The sequence below is a fragment of the Ictalurus punctatus genome, chromosome 1, assembly GCF_001660625.3.
Source record: "Ictalurus punctatus breed USDA103 chromosome 1, Coco_2.0, whole genome shotgun sequence".
In the NCBI taxonomy this organism is placed as follows: Eukaryota; Metazoa; Chordata; class Actinopteri; order Siluriformes; family Ictaluridae; genus Ictalurus; species Ictalurus punctatus.
The window spans coordinates 21,329,831-21,343,830 of NC_030416.2; the positions used below are offsets into that span (position 1 = coordinate 21,329,831).

The following is a 14,000-nucleotide window of genomic DNA, read 5'->3' on the forward strand; positions in this document are numbered from 1 at the left end:
ATTGTTTAGAAATGGCTCCAAGAGACATTCCTGACTTGTGTAAATCCACCATCCTCTTTTTCACATCTGCACTGTGATCCTTGTACTTTCCCATAGTACTGTGTGTTGGTCAATCCAATGAGTGATGTCAAACAAACCCTTATTATGTTGGCACAGAGAAACTGCCAGCTGTAGTCAGTCATGATCACTAACAGGAAATTAAGAGGCCTTGGTCTTGGCAAATTAAAGAACGTTTTGTACTTTCAGCACCATTGAATTAATAATCTAAGTGTTTGTATGTATATTTTTGACCCTGTATGTATAATTTTGGTCTTGTGTTGATTATAGAAAACCCCAAATGAATGAAAACTTATGAACCAAATTATTATTTTTTTTATTATTATTAAAGATGTATGTTGTACAATCATTCTGCCCCAGAAAAAGAAAAGTTCAAAGAAATTCTTGAAAGCCCAATATTGCCATGATATTCATGTCCATGATGAGATAAACTGCACAGTTGTAACTTATATTCTGGGTGCTTGTATGATAGCAGCAATTTAAGTAGATTAAACTGATGTGTCCATAGTTTTACAGCAGAGTTTAAAGCTACAAAATATCTCAGACACCGAAAGATACATAATGATGCAAAAATCCTACAATGATAGAATGTGATTTTGTAAAGCATGAGCAGTATATACACTATAAGGGTAAAAGTTTGTAGACACCTGACCATAACACTTATACTTTATGTGCTTTTTGAACATCCCATTCCAGCCTCAGTTCACTTCTTACTGTTATAATAACCTCCATTCTGGGAAGGCTTTCCACTAAAATTTGGAGTGCAGCAGTGAAGCCACAAGAGCATTAGTGACGTCAGGCACTAAGGCGAGGAGGCCTGGGGTGCAGTCTGTGTTCCATTTCATCCCAAAGATTTTCAGTGAGGTTGAATTCAAGGCTCTGTGAAAGTCACTCTAACCATGGCAAACCATATCTTCTTGGACCTTGCTTTGTGCACAGGGGCATTGACACAATGAAACAGGTTTGGGCCTCTTATTTTGAATGAAGAGAAATACAATGCTACAGCATACAAAGACATCCTGTACAATTGTGCGCTTCCAACTTTGTGGCAACGGTGTGGGAAAGAACCACATATTGGTGTGATCGTTAGGTGACCACAAACCTTTGGCCATATACTGTATATTATAGTATAGGGCTGGCACAGCTGCGCAGTGGGTAGTGTTGCTGCCTCATAGCTCCAGGATCCCCATTTCAGTGTTGAGCTCAGGTTACTGTGTGGTGTTTCTCTGCATGTTCTCCCTGTGTCTGTGTGGGTTTCCACTGGGTACTCTGGTTTCTCCCATCTCACAAAAAATGCCAGTAGATGCCCCTAAGAGTGTGTCTGTGTGTGTGCGCGCGCAGTTCCCTGCCATAGGCTGGTGTCCCACCCAGGGTGTATTCCTGCCTCGTGCCATGCTTTCCTAAGTTAGGATCTGAATCCACCACCACCCTGACCATGATGACGCTGTTACTGAAGATGGATGAACGAATAGTATAGAATAGTATATACTAAATGTATACTCTATATGCAGTGTGCAACGTGACAGGTTTAAAGTCCCTAAGTGATAGTTTCTGCAGCATAACCTGTTGCAGTGCATGAGGCAGTACAATCAGTGGTTGTTTTAGTGCATCGGTTCCCAACCCTGATCCTGCAAAATCTAGCTTTCCCTGCTTTAACTTCCCCGACTTCAGCTCAGCTTTTGGGAACCGGCGGTTTAAGAAAAAACAACAATTAAATAACACAACGTTTGCAAGGAGCGACACGCAAGCCATAGTTACTGTCCGACGCCATTTTGGCACCAATCGTTATTTTTAATCCCTTACAGTAAGTGCACTACTTAGTGTGCAGAAGACCAAAAGCCAGACAGTGCTTCTACACCACATGTAGTGCACTATCGCTACATGGTTATTCGGGATACGGCTTTTTTTCTCTAGCCTATCATGTTCTCTGCGCTAACTGTGTTCCTCTACCTAGCGTTCTAGCGCCGCTCACATCAGTAAGGCGTTTTCTGATTGGTTCTTGTTGGTCGTGACCTGGCAACCGTGTGGCAGCTCGCGGACGCTCTCCCGTCCTCCCTGCGCTTTATCTATTTCCGTCAAACCCTTAAACATTGCATTGTTTACGGGCCAATTTGCGGTATTTCTCAGTACGCGCTGTTTGTAGGAGACTCGGGAAGATGTCGACGCGAACTCTGCCTCTTGTGTTCATTAATCTCGGAGGGGAAATGCTGTACATCTTGGACCAGCGCCTGCGCGCTCAGAATATCCCAACCGACAAAGCTAAGAAAGGTAATGATAGTTAGCTGAATCTAAGCAGTGTAGACGGAGCTGGCTAACTCAGAGTGTGTTTAAATACCAATAACACCAGAAGGCGTGTGTTTATTTGTCTTTACCTTTGTCGTTTGATATACGTGGTTGTTTCCACCCCTCGTTTTAAATGTTATTTTATTCATTTGCTCTAGGAGCATGCTTATGAATGAACTTCTGACGTTTAAATAGCAGCAGCTGACCATAAATGGCTTTATATATATATATATATATATATATATATATATATATATATATATATATATATATATATATAAGAGGTACGTGCCGATAATCAGCAACGCATCGCGCATATTCAACACGATAATGTTAAATATCAATATCACTCAAATATCACCACTAACTCTTCTATTGAAAAGCAGGTAGGCAATTTTTTACCAATATTCTTAGAGAAAGCTTCTTTGAAACATCAACAGAGACACAAAGTGTACTTGCCTGTATTTACATGAAAGTAATGGCTTGCCAGTCTCAACACACGTGTATCAGATCACTGCATCCCTAAATCACATAGGGTGGGCTGCACTAATAAGGATTCATCTTAAATCTAGATTAAATCAAGGTTTATCTAGTAATTCTGTTGCGGCAAACTTTAAACCTTGTTAAAAAATAAGCAGGCTTACATTTAAACCATCACTTTAATCCTGGATTTAATAACTATAATCTTGTTGCTCCATCACTTTAAACGCAGAGGTTTGAATTGTCAAAATGATAGCACTTCTTTGGTGGATTGGAGAAAATGAAAGTGTCCCTTGCCGAAAAATAAGGGAGCGTTTCAACCTTGTTGAGTTTTATGATGGTGCTGAATTTTCAAACAGGTACCAATTGAACAAGGAAACTGTGATTAGATTAAATCAAAGCATTGAACCTGCAATTAGACGTGGCAGTGACCGAAATGCAGCTGTACCACCCATGCTCCTGCTTTTAATAGCATTGCATTTTTACTCTACTGGTTGTTTCCAAATGGTGGATGGGGACCTCTTTGGATAAAGATATCATAAATCGACTGTGAGCAGAAGAGAATAGGGGGCAATTGCAGCCTTGAAAAATCAGTTTATAAGATTTGCCCCAACAGGAGAAACATCTGCCAGTTAGTTATTGTGATACGAGAATTTAATTTTGGCACATATCTAATTACAAGCAAAACAGTTACAGGAATGCACATTTTACTATAGAAACTAGCATTTCTTTAACCATGATGGGTTTGAAATGTGAAGTAGCCTGGAGGAAAATGCACACGTGAAGTGGGAAAATGAGTGGGTGGGGTCACTGTGGTGACTGTGTAGCCAGCAATAGCTTTCACAAAGTGTTCAACATGTCCTTTTGCAATCTTTATAGCCACTGTAGCAGGATGGATAGAGGAGGACAGAAAAAGAGGTATTGTTGTTCCCCTACTTGCTTTGCTAATGGCTAGCTATATAGCAAAGTAGCATTTGCAGGAAGCAGAACACCATGCTGGGTAGAGTTGGGACCTTTTTTTGTCATGGCAAATTATTTGTCATCAGTTGTATAAGAACAGAAATAATGTATGTCAACTTGCTAAAGTGAGTGATAGCAGAAGATTTAGGACAGTACTTTATGTTTCAATGTAATAACCTAGAAACATTGCATTGAAAAGATTAGAGAAATGTTATATACATATCTCTGTGAGAACGCACCTTGGCATGTACTATTTCAGCTATGTAGATGGCATGCTGCTTGCTTGGGTTCCAGCTCCATTAACACGAATGTATTCTCATCTAATATTTCTCTTATTTCTATTTCTTCTATTTCTCTGCTGTGTGTTGTGACAGTGATGAATGACATAATCACCACGATGTTCAACAAGAAATTCTTAGAGGAGCTGTTCAAGCCACAAGAGCTGTACTCCAAGAAGGCTTTGAGGACGGTCTTTGATCGACTTGCCCATGCCTCTATTATGAGACTTAACCAAGCCAGTATGGACAAGGTAACATCATATTCAAATCAAGCTTGTTGTCCTTCTAAGTCATCCCAAGCTTATACACATATACAGTGGGGAGAGATTAACGTGCCTTCAGGACTATGGTGCAGTGTATAATAAAAAAAACAAAAAAGTCAAGCACAATACAATTAATGTGTGCATTATAAACAGCACAGTAATTATAAAGCGTATCAAGGGTACCATAATGTTTAATCAGACTACACACGTGTTGTCTTGTTGTCTGATAATACATAGGTAGGGCTGCAACTAACAATATTTTGATAATCGATTAATCCGTTGATTATTTCTTCGATTAATTGATTAGTTGGATTTAAAGAACAATTTTTATTTTCTGTATTAAAAAAAAAAACAAACTTATTTCACATTCCTCCGAATGTTGTCCTTCAAACATTGTGCAAATTGAAGGCTATGAAAAAGGTATTAAAAGTATCTGTATGGGCTATGCTATACATTATTAACATTATACTTTGGAAGAAAAAAAAACACTGATTGTCCACAAGCTTAAAAACAGAAGTTAAATCACTATATTAAAAATGTTAAATTTAAAAAAAAAAAGAAAAACAAATGCACAAAGTAAGTGTTAACTGGTAAGAGGTTGAATGTTCTGCAGTAACACACACATTCACTCATCTGAACACAGTAACGTTACTTTATTTTGTAAATGTATGACACTTCTTACATTTCTATACAATTACATGTTATTACCATTACAGTTATAGCTCTGATAAAAAAAAAAACACACTCAATTACTTTTGTTTTTAAATATAGCCTCAAACAACATATTTGATCAAAATGAATATTTTAGAGTTATTGCGCTTCCTTTCTGTTGCGTGCTGTTTGATTGATGCACATGCATGGACTCATGCTCATTCAGTGAAGTTTAATGGAGACTCACTTGCTATCAGGATGAGCCTTTATGTAAAAATGGGAATACTGGCATGAATTTCTAACATTTACAGATAAGTATATAAACATAAAAATGTAATTTCTGCGCTGAAGAAAACATGTCTGGAACACATTAAACAGCACGCACATCTGTCTCAGCATCTGACACGACAAACCACGTTATTATGCTTACAAGTTTGTTTGAAGCGCTTAATAAAAAACATTCTCATGTTTTGGACAGCAAGTCTGGTTGGGTTGGGACTGTGCGTCCCAACAGCGAGTGAGTCTCCATTAAACTTCACTGAATGAGCGCAAGTACACGCAGGCGCATCAATCAAACAGCGCAATAGAAAGGAAGCGCAATAACTCTAACATATTAATTTTGATCAAATATGTTGTTTGATGCTATATTTAGAAACAAATGTAATTGTGTGTGTTTTTTTTTTTATCAGAGCAGTAACTGTAATAGTTATAACATGTAATTGTATATAAATGTAAAAAGTGTCATACATTTACAGAATAAAGTAACGTTACTGTGTTCAGATGAGTGAATGTGTGTGTTACTGCAGAACATTCAACCTCTTACCAGTTAACACTTAATTTGTGCTTTTCTTTTTCTTTTTTTTTAGCATTTTTGATATAGCGATTTAACTTCTGCTTTAAAGCTTGTGGACAATCAGTTTTTTTTTGTTTTCAAAGTATAATGTTAATATTTTTAAAACTCATTTCCACCATTTATAGTATACTTGGATAAATTTAATACCTTTTTTCACCTTCAATTTGCACAATGTCTGAAGGGCAACATTGGGAGGAATGTGAAATAAGGTTTGTTTTGGGGTTTTTTTTAATGCAGAAAATAAAAATTGGCCTTTAAATCCAACTAATCCAAGAAATAATCGACAGATTAAACAATGATCAGAATCATTGTTAGTTGCAGCCCTAATTATATTGTCCATATATTGCATTGCCTTGGTTATGGGAGCTATAAATTTGTCATTTGGTTCTATTATCTTTGTTCTCAAGCTGATGAAAGTCTTTTCTATTATATGTTATATTGCCCCCATATTTATAATTGGGTATACTTTAAAGTGCTTTATGTAACTTACTTTCTAAGATGATGAACAGCTGTTGAGCATGATTTAGATTTAAAATGTGGGTGCTGAGATTCTATAGTATTTTATCCAAATAATACTGATAATTATAGTATACTCTCAATGTAGGCTTAACTATTACTGGAAGCTTTCTTAAACCTTTGCTTATATTATGACATTGTTTATTGCAAATATTCTATTTGGTAATTATGTGCCAAATGGCACCCTCTAGTGTGTGTACATATCTATGAAAAGTGACTATTAAAAAGTTGTTCTGTTAACATATTTGCTTTGGGTTTTTCCCTTGTCCAGCTTTATGACTTGATGACTATGGCATTTAAATATCAAGTCCTTTTATGCCCTCGTCCTAAAGATATTCTTCTTGTGACCTTCAATCACATGGATGCAATAAAGGAATTTGTGCGGGATACCCCCAGCATTCTCAGCCAAGTGGATGAAACATACACTCAACTCATAGAGGTAGGCCAGCTGTCCTGTATTGTTGAATATTTCCTATATTGCTGTTATTTTTAGGCAAATGGTATCTTTTATATACCAAACATATTCATCAGTGTTGGAAAGTAAAATATTTAACATGTTTCTCCTTTCTCTCTACCTTTCAGATATATACTCCTTTATCTTGTGGGGAATTTCAACTAATTAGACAAACATTGCTAATCTTTTTTCAGGATATGCATATACGAGTAAGCCATCCATTTGCTTTATAATGCATTGTTGCATTATATATTATGCATTTTTTTTATGTGTACACATTATAATTTTTATATTATATTAAACATATATAATGCATACATATATATGTGTATATGTGTATATAGAAGGGTTATAAACTAAATTGTATTTGACTGATTTGATAGGTATCCATATTTCTGAAAGACAAAGTGCAAAACTCCAATGGACGCTTTGTACTTCCTACATCAGGACCTGTTCCATATGGCACACACTCTCCAGGACTTATACGGTATCACTTTGTGTTTAATGTACCTGTATTAGCTATGTAGTGAGTTGTGGATAAAGTGTCATTTACAAATAAATAAATAAATAACCTGTTAGGGGGAAAATCAGCAGTTAGAGAAAGTCATGAAAGATATGTTTAGTGCTATTACTTTATCTACTCAGTTTAATTAGTACTGGTAGAAATAATTCCAACTAACTTGGTTTCATTGGAATTTCTCAATTTAACAAGCTCAGATCTCTGTGTAAGCGTTTTGAGTGCTTACAGAATAGTGAAGGGAAAATATCCCTGAGAACAAAATAAACACATTCAACAGCTGTATCATGAAAAATAATGTACTTTAATGACGTGTTCTCTGAAATGCAAATATGTAGCCCTCAGCACTGTCTAACATTGAAGAGGATGATTGAAAGAAACCATCTGCTGATACTTCCCTCCTGGTGTGCTTATTAAACACTTATCGCATTTCTTTTTCCTGGTTTCCAGAATGTTAAGCTGTAATGGTGAGGAGGTGAAGAGGTTGCAGTTTCATGATGGGGGAAACTATACAGCTGCTCTCCGTGAGGGTTCTTTTGAGCTGTTTGGTGACCGAGTTATCAAACTAGGCACAAACATGTGAGTGTCACTGCACCATTCAACCTTAAAGGGAAATGTATGGTTACTTGGGATTTCCCCATAAAAGTGTAGCCTCATTCTTTAAAGCCTTCTATAAAAATCTGATATTTTAAGTAACCGCTTAACATGACAGGGCGTGCTGTTATAGGAAAATATGGGGTGATGTGTTGCAACCCAATGTAAAGCAGAGTTACTGTTACCACCCTGATTATTTTCCAATAACAGCATGTCCTGAAGTGTTCTATTCATCTTATTCTACAGCAATTTGTTATGAAATAAAAAAACAACACATCGAATTGTTTATTGTGCATTCATGTTTAATGTATACAAAACATGACTTATCACTGACTGTTGAAAAAAGTACTGACGCTCTTTCCAAAAATGCAAAATAAGCAACTACTCACAGAAAGCTTTACCATATGAACAATTACACACATTGTTTAAATCCATTTATGTGGATTGTGCACCACATAATTTCCTGTGCAAATTGTTCCTATACAAACAATGTCCTATTTGAATGATCACGTTGCAGCTGGAACTACTGTATGAGCCATGGTATTAGAGAAATTAATTAACCAATCAGAATCAAGCTTTCAACAGAGCTGCGGTATAAAGCATTATAAAAAAATTGATCTACAGATTTGTCAGCACAAACTTAACAATGTTTAAACATTAAACATTGAATGTCCCGTAACAGGTACAGTGTAAGTCGCCCAGTGGAGACACACATGTCTGGAACGTCCAAAATTTCTTCACAACATACAAAGGTAAGGGAGTGAGTGTTTTGAATGAATATATACCTGTATAGAAACAAATCTAAATAAATGAGCATGTGTGTTTCATCAGCAGTAAGTTACTTTTAATACATATAGTAAATATTTTTGCATTTATTGTGCATTTAATTCATGTTTATTAAGGTCAACACAATACCAAACCCACTGGCAAAAGAAGAGCTGAATCTACTTGCTAAGCTGATGGGAGGTTTGGAGGTTCGAAAACCAAGCAACACTGACTCTGGTTTCCGTGTCAACCTCTTTGCTACAGATGAGGAGGAAGAGTGAGTTGTTATTTGAGTGATCCTCTAATTGTTTCACATCCGAACAGGGCATACATTATACCCAGGTTAATGGCATAGTTTTTATTTCACTGAAACTACAGTGGTTCTTTAATGATTGAAATTTTAATTTTCTCCCACAGGGAAGCTTTGATCTCAAGACCAGCAGAGCTCTCTTATGGAGTTATAAATATCCAAGCAACCAAGGTAGGAAGGAATTTGTCTACAATGACGGTTTTCTATAGTGGCTTTTAGTGTTGAATTATACCATTCCTTATACCACTGTTCTGTTACATTCTTGAATCTGATTGGCCAGAAGGTCTGACCGTAGTGTTATAGTTCAAATCCCAGGTATATATTAATGAGCTTTTTTCTATAGTAACAAATGGCAGAAGCTCTACATAATATATAATATAATGATGTGTGATGTTTAACAAAGAAAGACATAGACTATGATATGGTAAAGATTTCTGTTAAGAAACATTTATTTAGCAATTGTGGAAGAAGTCTCTGTTAAAAAAGAAAAAAAAAAAGCACTTTGTGAAGGTCAGTGACTGTTCCACCATGGTCTTCTGGCCAGAGGACTTTCTGCTTTCCTGTTTCTCAGAAACATAGCAAGCTGCCTGTGGTTTTATTGGTCTTACCTACATCAAGAGAAGCTAGTGAGAGAATGACTGCTTATAGCATAGGAACTAACTAAACATAACTATAAACGGTTAGAGGTACAATATATTGTATATTAATACATTAAAGATTGTATTGTTGGAAAATTGCTATGGTATAAGAGGAATAAAACACATTAGGAAATGCTATCTGCTTCGCATAGGGCTGCAATACACCACCCCGTCCTTGATTGTTTTCCTGTAACAGTATGCCCCAAAGTCTTTTTTTCTTTTTCTTTTTCTTTTTTTTTCCCCCGTACAACGCAAACCAAAGTACAGAGACATCACTGATTGCAAATGATCCCGGCATGTTCTGACAGAGCTCATCTTAATAGACATGTCAGTTATATTAAGGATTACACAGATTACACAAGGATTAGCAGATTTCGTTGAGATTAAACACACATAATGAGAGAGGAAAACATTCTTCATGATCTCATTGGTTGTCTTCACTGTTTTTCAGGACAATCTGGCCAATGCAGAATTGGCAAAGATCATGGGGGAGTTCACTGAGTCAGACGAGCCAGTTCCAAGCTCCAGCAGCAAAGGTGATGACCTTTTGGCTATGATGGATGGCCTCTGATATGCAGTGGATATGTGCTTGGCTTCTGTAAAGCAGTCTAGGTTGTGCATGGTGTGTTTCAGTGTCTCACGCAGAGAGCTCAGAGAGTGGCCATCTCCCAAAACAACAACAACTAGGAGCTGATATGTGTTTGTACTGCTAGAGTCGATCATTGTCAGATACCATCCATCTTGTTTGGGTTCAGCCGATGTTGAGGATTTTTAAAGTCTGAGCAGTTGCTGTGAACTTAATGTAAATTCTAAACCTTGGTGACTTCACTGGACAACCCACTTGTCCCATCAACAAATGCTATTTATGGACATTGACTCCATGAAAATATAAATTACAATACAAGCAAGGTATTGCCAGCTTATAAAATAAGAATGAAGTTACAATGGATCCTGACAACATCATAACAATAACAACAAAGCACCAAAGCAGCAACAGCTAACAAAACTACACAAACTATACAAATCTTTACAGCTTACATTAACTGTAGAATGATTATTGATTACACCATACATAGCTTTGCCAGCTACTGGCTGTAAATAACCAAACTTTAAAAGGAACAAAAACACTTCTAAGAAAAGCAAAGTACTGTGGAGGTACTCTGTGATCTGAAGTAGTCTTGAGTGTTGCCTTTCTCAAAATAATACTGACATCACTTTTTAATTAAGATTTACACTTTGTATAACTGTGTTTTACCAATTTGTATTTCCATAGCAACTCCTTATAGAAGCTTTACTATGCATGTACACTACATTTTCTTTAATTTTCAATCCTACACCTGTCATAACCTTGCTGCATTATAATGAGACTCTGTTATGTGTTTTGCTTAGATAAGCTTAAGAAAACACCATAGGATATAATGCTAATACAATGCGGTGGCTGTGTATTGCATTTAGTAATTAAACATCAATATATAGTCCAACAATTTGATAGAAATGCAAGGAATCCTGTCAAAACTAAGGTGTGTAAGTCTATGTCAAGTCTCCATATGGGAATCTGATGTTTACACCTGTTGCACAATCCGAGAACAGACAGAATAAAGCGTGCACATTTTGCTGTTTGAGCATATGTGTACTTGCATAAATGTGGATCATGTTGATCATTTTTAGCTTGGCTGAATGCCTGGCAGCTTGGTGTACCCCAAATTAAAATCTGAATGATTTGTATAGACAAAATCAGTTAGTTTAGCTTTCTCTAAAATAATAGCTTGTTGTTTTTTTTTTATTCTATGGTCCTGCCTTTTCACACTTTGATCAACCACACACACACACACACACACACACACACACACACACACACACACACACACACACACACACACACACACACACGACCTTTAGATCAGAAAAAAACTGAATCGTCCCTTTACATGAAATGCACTGGAGTGCTATAGTGTCTCCTGTAACTGACCTCACTGTTCAGTGAAAATCATGTAATTTTTGGAGGATTGAGTTTACAAGTGGATGTATTTTTATGTATTTTATTTTTATTTAATTTACCATCTAGAAGAAGAGACGTATAGATGTCTACAGATGTGTAGAAATGACATAAAACACCCTTCTTCTGAATGTATTTTTAATAAATGCACCATTTATTATACAATTATGTAGTACTACTTAACAAGGTTTAATTTGATTTTCATAATTCACAAATAAAAACTATGGAACAAAAAAGTGTGCTTCTTACCAATATAAAACATGCTGCTTAGCTTAGTTTTAACACTAGCTTACCACCACTAGTGTTAAGTTCATGATTTTTAAGTTCATTTGATGTGCACTGTGAAAGAATTGTGTGGATCATAGCACCCATTCTATTTCAGAAGTAATATCCTGTGGCAGAGTGCATGCAGTTTCATGTTTGAGTAAACTGCACATTCTTGCCATCTGTGCTTGTTTTAGTTTAATGTGAATATTTTGTAATGTTCAGTTTTAGTTTCAAACACAACCTGTAAGTGTAAGACTACTAAGAACTACTGATGTCCAAAAAGCCCCTGTGCATCTACTACCTGGGCATGCTTTAATAGTACAACCAAATCATTCTTTTGCTTTGGATAAAATGCTGAATAGTTTTTTTCCCATTAGACAAAGAACTCAATAATAAATATAGCTGCAAGCAGCAAAACATGGGTCATGCCAATTATCAGCACCATGAGCAGCAAAAGCAGCTTTGTGAAATATTTTTTGTTAGAGTCTGATGAACAGTGTATGAGGAGTTATAAAATGTAAACTTTCAATCATAAAAAATATTTATTTTAAAAATAACTAAAAAATAGCTGCTACTTAGAAATTGTGTCCAGTATGTGGTGCTGTTCTGAAACTACTCCGGTAGCATCTGGGCATGATGGCTATTATGCAGGAAAGCGTTCAAGAGTTATGAGCCACAAAAGCTGTTTTTTTTTACTATCTCCTGACCAGTAGAGGCAGTGTGCGGAAGCTCTGCAGGTAACCTCAGGGCTTAATGGTGATGACACGTACCAAGTTTTGTCACAATCCCTCAAAGCATTGCGGAGATACAACCTCAAGTTAAATTTTGCACTTTCTTCAAATTCGTTGAAGCACCATTCGAAAATGGTAGGGTTTATCAAAATTATGTGAATAAAATTTTGTCATGATTGCACCTAGATGATGCAAGCCAATTTCCATGCAAATCGGACAAACGGCCTAGGACGAGTTAGAAAATGTAGGTTTTTCAGAAAATTCAAAATGGCAGAAAAATTTTCATGATATGGAAACTGGAGTGGTGCACTTGAATCATCTTGAGCCAAAGAATCAGAGGGAAAAGGAATTTTGGTTCTATGATGCACAGTTCAAAAGTTATTAACATAAACATGAGTGCAAATTTGAACAGTTGGTGGCACTAGAGGGATTGAGTTTGAGAGTCCAAATTTGCTGTATTAACAGAACAGACTGTCCTCTACCTGTGTGCCAAATTTTATAACTTTCCCCCAAGCAGTTCTATGGGCCGCAATAGACTTCCAGAGCGGAAGAAGAAGAAAACTAACGAAAACAAAATGGGTCTTTGCCCTTTCGGGGCTTGATCCCAAAAGTAAGGTCAGCTCAGCTGACACCAAAAGGATCAAAAAGCTTATCAGGAATGCTTGATACATATTGAGTGTGTAGCCAGACTTGCAAGAGGAAGTGGCTAAGAAGAGGATGCTGCAGAAACTCCTTAGCATCATGGACAACACTGCTCACCCGTTCCATAACACAGTTCTCAGTATTTTCAGCAAGATAATCAGACTACCAAAGAGCAAAACAGATTGCCACAAGTGATCTTATCTCCCAGTGGCAATCAGACAACTTCTCTTTCTGCAGGAAAGGGTTTTCTAAATTGAAATGCTGTTTGAAGTTATGTTATAATTTTTGCACATGGACATGCAAACAGTATTTCTATTTTTTATTACTCATTATACATTAATATTATAGGTTTATATTATAGTGCATTTTCTTACCAAACACATTCATTGTTACTTTTCCATTGTTATTTGTACGATCTTGAGTATGTTGGCACAAAACCTTTCTTTGGAATCAATAAAGTTTATCTTATCTTAAGAAAAAAAAAAAAAAAAAAAAAGGCTATGCTACAGGAATCCCAGAGAAATCCCACTCTGAGAACCACTGGTCTGGGCTAGTAGTAGTGATTTGTGCTTACTTCTTTATATATATATATATATATATATATATATATATATATATATATATATATATATATATATATACAGTATCTCACAAAAGTGAGAACACCCCTCACATTTTTGTAAATATTTGATTATAACTTTTAATGTGACAACACTGAAGAAATGACACTTTGCTACAATGTAAA

At 36.2% G+C, this 14,000-nt stretch overlaps 1 protein-coding gene across 2 annotated transcripts; it reads left to right on the forward strand.

Moving 5' to 3' along the window:
• Positions 1 to 2,044: 2,044 nt before the first annotated feature.
• On the forward strand, positions 2,045 to 11,448 carry oscp1b (organic solute carrier partner 1b). Of its 2 annotated transcripts, XM_047157233.2 has the most exons (11): positions 2,045 to 2,325; positions 3,700 to 3,738; positions 4,155 to 4,309; positions 6,613 to 6,780; positions 6,924 to 7,004; positions 7,179 to 7,282; positions 7,763 to 7,891; positions 8,589 to 8,658; positions 8,809 to 8,948; positions 9,089 to 9,152; positions 10,071 to 11,448. In XM_047157233.2, exons 1-11 carry the CDS (start codon positions 2,214 to 2,216, stop codon positions 10,188 to 10,190), a joined length of 1,182 nt encoding a protein of 393 aa, XP_047013189.1. In that variant the 5' UTR covers positions 2,045 to 2,213; the 3' UTR covers positions 10,191 to 11,448. The 2 variants fall into 2 exon arrangements, with proteins under 2 accessions (XP_047013189.1, XP_017330982.1); XM_017475493.3 differs by lacking the exon at positions 3,700 to 3,738 and having other exon boundaries at positions 2,047 to 2,325.
• The last annotated feature ends 2,552 nt before the right edge of the window (positions 11,449 to 14,000 follow it).